At 30.5% G+C, this 5,838-nt stretch overlaps 1 protein-coding gene across 1 annotated transcript; it reads left to right on the top strand.

Annotated features, from left to right (window-relative positions):
• The first annotated feature begins 628 nt into the window (after positions 1 to 628).
• On the top strand, positions 629 to 4,722 carry LOC110106082 (alpha carbonic anhydrase 1, chloroplastic). Its single transcript, XM_020835863.2, has 6 exons — positions 629 to 701; positions 1,710 to 1,915; positions 2,459 to 2,514; positions 2,886 to 2,994; positions 3,081 to 3,263; positions 4,442 to 4,722. The coding sequence occupies exons 1-6, from the start codon at positions 629 to 631 to the stop codon at positions 4,586 to 4,588; spliced, it is 774 nt and encodes a 257-aa protein (XP_020691522.1). The 3' UTR covers positions 4,589 to 4,722.
• Positions 4,723 to 5,838: the final 1,116 nt, after the last annotated feature.

Raw genomic sequence — 5,838 nt, 5'->3', positions numbered from 1 at the left:
AATGCTATTGATATTACTAAAAATAAATATTATTATTTTAGATTTATCATAGCATATTATTTCTTAAAACTAATTTTATCTTCACAATAAAAAAACAGTAAAAATAGAATATTTTGTGATAGGGAGAAAGGGGCTTTCTTAGTTTGAACAAACAAAGCTAAATTAGTTCCTTACCACTGAGTATGATTATTTTATAACAAATGGACAACAAATTCTTTAAAAAAATAATTATTATTATGAAGAGGAGAGAGAATTTAACGTCGAAGAATTATTATTTCGACCGTTTTCGTCATCGTAAAATCGCATAAATGAAAAATATATATATTTTACGATCGAATAATTCACGAGAAAAACAATTATATTCATGTAGTTAGAGAAAAATAGAAGATAGAACTAAAAATAGCATTAAATCACCTCAAAATCCCTTTATTTACTCATTTCTCTATCATTAGAGGAGGGCAGAGAAACAAACACCATTGGATTCCATTGATATATATCTATTTATACCTTATTTGGAGGTCTTTGAGAGGGTTTCTTCTTCCCCCATTACTTTTTAAAAGGGAAGATTGAGAAGGGAGAAACAAATTGTTTTGAGAGAGTTGGAGAGGCCAATAGGAGAATTTAAATAATGGCTATCAAAGAGGTTTTCTTAGCTTTGGGATTAGCTTCTCTTCTTCTTTTTCATGTGGAGGCTCATACCGGTTAGTCTGAATAATATGCGTAGATTGCTTGATTTGTTGCAAAAAAATATTTTTATATTTATTTATAGATTTATATCATGATATCTTCATGCAATTAGTATTGATTATTTTTTTTATTTGATCATTTGTTTCTTTATCTGATACAAAACATGTCAAGATATTTTTATAAAAAAATTTGATTTTGTATGCCTCATAATATATGTATTTGGCATATCCGTGCATTGTGTTTATTTTGATAAGCATGCCTCAAGATTTATTTTGGGCGAAATTTACTCTAATGAGGAACAACTTCTTATATTTGTGGATTGATTGTTGAAGTTGAAGTCATTCGAAATTGATTTGAATTCAAATTGGTTTGAGCATGATTTGAATTCGAACCTTGGTTTGAATCATAGTGAGCTAAGGGAAGGTTTCAGAATGAAAATAATTGAGAAGGCCTTGATGAAACCAGCTACATGTGATGAGAGCTCATTAGGGGAAGGCATTGGGGTGAATGGCATGCGAAGGAGAAAGAAGAGTTTGCAATGACACTTGTTAGGGGAAGACATCTATACAGTCTAATTATGTATAAACGGAGCTTAACTGGGGAAGGCATTTGGATTGATGGTGTATAAAGGTCAAGAAGAGTTCACAATGAAGTTAATGAGTTAAGGCATCAATATGATCGAGTACTGCATGCAAAGGGAGCTTGTTGGCTACAGGCTTAACGACACCGACGATATGTTAAGGAGCGGAGTTCATGATAGAGCTCATATAGTGCTTGTTTGAAGGAATGATGAATTGTTCGAACCATATTTGAAGTATGTTTTAATCATTTTGAATAGGGCTTAGTTCTAATCATTTTCAAATGATTTATATGTCCAATGATTCATTCACGAATACAAATTAATATTTTATTGGCAAACAAAATATGCAAAAATATAATTTTCTAAATTATATTTAAATTACATCTATTATTTTTTGTCATATTCTTTTCTAATTTTAATTTTTTTATAAATATTTTTGAAGGATTTGTTAGCTTCAATTATGCTGGAAATGGCCCATCCAAATGGGGAAATCTCGCTGCTGAGTACAAATCTTGCTCCAGCGGAACCATTCAATCTCCCATCAACATTTTGCAGGATAATGCCACTCTAAACTCCAAATTGCATGACCTCAGTAGGCTTTATGTTGATGCAAATGCCACTCTTATTAACAATGGCTTCAATGTAATGGTATGGTATACCTCCTGTAAATATAGGAAATGTCATAGGGTTATTTATATAAATTTCAATTTTTGTTAATGGGCTTTGCAAAATTGATCCATTAACTTAATTATTTGTCAATAATACTTCATGTAGTATGGATTTGAAATTAATGAATTTGCTTTGAGATTAATGTTGTATATAATAAATTTGTATTGCACTAATCTCAAAATAAATTTAATAATTTTCAGCACATTCATGTAGTACTAAGTTAAATTAGTTTTTTTTTTGCAATTTACACCCTTTATTTAATCAAATTATACACCAATGAATCATAAGTTAATGATAACATTTAGCAATTAGTTTCTTTTAATTAAAAAAAAAAGAAAATATCATAACACATATTGATCATGTTTTACATTTTTTTTTCTCTTTAAGGAAGCACTTAAGAATAATTAGATATTGATGATGCTTATAACCTTTTTGTTTTCAGATTTATAAAATTATTTTGTTTTTCATATCATTAAAAATTACTAAAAATATTTTTATTTTTTTTTATTTTTTTGGGTACAGTTGAAATTTGAGAAAAGTGGGGGACTCTTGTTGCAAGATGGGAAGAGAAAACTTAGGCTTTGTTAGGGACGACTTTCTTACTTCTCATTAAAACATCTTTTTAGTACAAAAATTAGTATACTAAAATGTTGTTTTAAAAAGGCTCGTTTGGGACGGCTTTCTTACTGCTTCTTAAAACTGCTTTAAAAAATTTTTGTATTAGAAAATCGTCTCAAATGAAGACTTAGGCTTCATTTGAGATGACTTTCTTACTATTTTTAAAGAAACTTTCTAGTACAAAAATGAAACATTTTGTACTAAAAAGTTGTTTTAAGAAGCAACAAGAAATCAACCCCAAACGAAGCCTTAATGATTGCTTTGACGCTATTTATTTCTTAACAAAATGTTATTAATTAATTACTAATTTGCATTTGATTTGTTTTGATAGATATCCATTGGAGCTTCAAATGGTTCATGAGAGTGAAGATGAAGATGGCAATGTTGCAATTGTAGCTATTCTATATGATTTTGGTAACACTGACCCTTTTCTCTATCAGGTTAGACAAATCCTCTAAGCTATAACTGATAAAAATATATATTTATTTTGAGCATATCTTACATTCTTATGGTTCACTGCTTATAGTTGAAGGATTGGGTGGCTCAATTGGCTAAGGAACATTGCTCGCTGGATGAAGAGATTCAAGTGCCAATTGGTCCAATTCGAACCAAGTCATTGAAGCGCCATAGTCGAAGGTTCTTCAGATATGTTGGCTCGCTCACAACCCCTCCTTGTACCGAGAAGGTCACATGGTATATTCTTGGCAAGGTAATGTACATGTTGGTATAATTAGCCATAAAGTTATGTATAGTAATCTCTTTCTCTTTGTGTTTTTATGATTTTTAGTATGAATTATTGCGGTGTATATGAGATTAAGGTTTTGTTTGGGACGGCTTTCTTACTGTTTTTTAAAATAGTTTTTTAGTGTAAAAATTTTAATTTTTGTACTAAAAAGCTGCTTTAAGAAGCAGTAAAAAAGCTGTCCTAAATGATGCCTAAGTTGAAATAATTCTTTATCAAATAGGATATAAGGAGCTAAGCACATTGTTGTTGACTGTCTGAATTAAACTACACAAACTTATTCTTATTTCTTAACATTTTATACATTAGTACCCTCCCCCTCTCCTCCCCTCCAAAAAAAAAAAAAAAATCATAGTCTTTTCATTTTTTTTATGAAGTTCAGCTAGTAAAATAGCTTATTTTCACCTAAATTAGATCAAAACCTACATTCTTTTCCGAATTTTCTAGTTTAGGCTTCGTTTGGGAAGACTTTCTTACTATTTTATAAGACTACTTTAGTAAAAAAATCTTTTAAAAATAGGGGGAAAAAGTGGTTTAAAATTGTTCCAAACAAATTAATCTTTAACATATCAAATTTATTTTTTTTTATTTTTTTAACATCTCATATTTCTCTTCTTGTTAGGTTATAACCATAGCATTTTCATAATTTTTGTTATATAAAGAGAAAATGTTCAACTTTCATTTCTCCAAAATCCGACAGTAGGTTGGAATAGCTTCAGTGGAAGATTAGAAGATTAGACAGAGTCACCATAAATGGTTTGGTCACATAAAACGGTGTCCTTCCAATGACTCGGTTGAAAAGTAGATGTATTAGATTTAACTTAAGTTAAGAAAGATAGATGTAGATCTAAACAAATTTGATTAGAAAATATTAGAAATGACCTTTTATTTATTAGATTTAGATGAGAATTTGACTCATAATAGGACACAATAGAGAAAAATGATTCTTGTAGCCGGCCCCGCATAGTGGGATAAAGGCTTGTTGTTGTTGTTTTATTCCTCCAAAATCCCCTCAATTTGATCTTATGCTTCTGAATTTGAGAAAATCAAAATACAAATGCATCATCTTAGTGAATTTTCTATCTATATAAATGAATAGTTGGGATTACTTTGAACTGATCAGAACTATCATATGCTTTTTTTAGGTGAGGAAGGTCTCCAAGGAGCAAGTTGCTTTGATCAAATCTTCTCTTGCTCCAGAGTTTCAGAACAATGCCAGGCCAATTCAGTCATCAAATGAAAGAAATGTTGAGCTCTATGATGAGTCTAAGTGCAATCCTCACTCTCAATAAATTAATGAGATCATGAGGCAATTCAATGTGTTCCAAATATACATATTAGAATGAAGATTGTGGGGGAGATGAGCTACTTATTTTAGTGACTATTATAGTTAAGATGTTGCATTAATTTGGATTATGTTGGTGTAGTTATGGTGTAAACAATGAATCAACAATGTCTGCAATAAAATTTGATGTATGTGATATTTTGAATAGAAATGTTTGACAATAAATTTCAAGATCTTTATCTATTCCTATGTAATGGAATGTAACATTATACAAAATTTAAGGCGTAGAGTTTCTTAGTATATATAAGCAAATTAATATGAATTTTCCTTTATAATTAAGAGATTAGGGATTCGTTTTGAGATAATTTTCTTAATACATTTTGAACCAGCTTTTTAGCATAAATATTTCTTGAAGTAGAATGTTACTTTAGAAAACAGTAAGGAAGCTATCCCAAATGAAGCCTAAGTCTTCATTTTGAATAGCTTTTTTATTATTTTCTAAAACAGCTTTCTAGTAAAAAATTTTTTAATTCAAGGAATTTTTATATTGAGAAGTAACTTTGTAAGCTGTTGTGAAGAAAGCAACTTTTTAAATTTGTTGTAGAAAGCAGCTTTCTAGTATAATTTTTTTTGAAAGCAAAAAAGAATCAATGGTCAAACAAAAATGGTTGCGATAAATCGAAGCAGTAAGAAAACTGTCCTAAATGAAAAATAAACTCCTTTAAGTCTAAAAAAGCCAAGGTTGGCAATGGAGAAAGACGTACTTTGAAGTACAAAATAAAATGTTTATTTCATGTGCGTTTTGACAAATCTTATGTGACAAGAGGGACTGTAGTCAGACGATGGTGCTCGGAAGGGCTGCCATTGGGTGACGGTGGTCGGAAAGATCGTAATTGTCAAATGACAGAGGTCGAAAGGACCGTAGTCAAGCAATGGTGGTTGGAAGGACTATAGTTGGGTGACGATTATTTGGAAGAAAGTCTGGAGGCTAGGTGGAAGTCCGATGACGGTAGGCGATCGATTGGTGCAAGCTTGAGAAAGAAAGATATATTCTTTGTTTTTTTATCTCTTCCTAGTTCTCCCTGTGTGAAGAATGAGGGGTATATTTATTATTATCATTATCATTGAGAGTGACATGACTAGTAAATAAGGAGAATATCAAAAACATGTTGGGAGTATTTCAATGGACGACTGATATCAACTCCCTCGATCTTGGATTGTTTGCTAGGCATTTGAGTGTCTTAATGATGTCAGAAT

The sequence above is a fragment of the Dendrobium catenatum genome, unplaced genomic scaffold (genome assembly GCF_001605985.2).
Source record: "Dendrobium catenatum unplaced genomic scaffold, ASM160598v2 fragScaff_scaffold_1608, whole genome shotgun sequence".
In the NCBI taxonomy this organism is placed as follows: domain Eukaryota; kingdom Viridiplantae; phylum Streptophyta; class Magnoliopsida; order Asparagales; family Orchidaceae; genus Dendrobium; species Dendrobium catenatum.
Note: the sequence above shows the minus strand (reverse complement) of the source record. Positions and strands in the feature narration are given on the sequence as shown.

Coding starts and splice junctions, on each gene's coding strand:
- LOC110106082 (XM_020835863.2), top strand. CDS start 629: ATGGCTATCAAAGAGGTTTTCTTAGCTTTGGGATTAGCTTCTCTTCTT. Junction 1,916..2,458: donor ACAATGGCTTCAATGTAATG/GTATGGTATACC, acceptor TTTTGGGTACAG/TTGAAATTTGAGAAAAGTGG. Junction 3,264..4,441: donor CATGGTATATTCTTGGCAAG/GTAATGTACATG, acceptor TGCTTTTTTTAG/GTGAGGAAGGTCTCCAAGGA.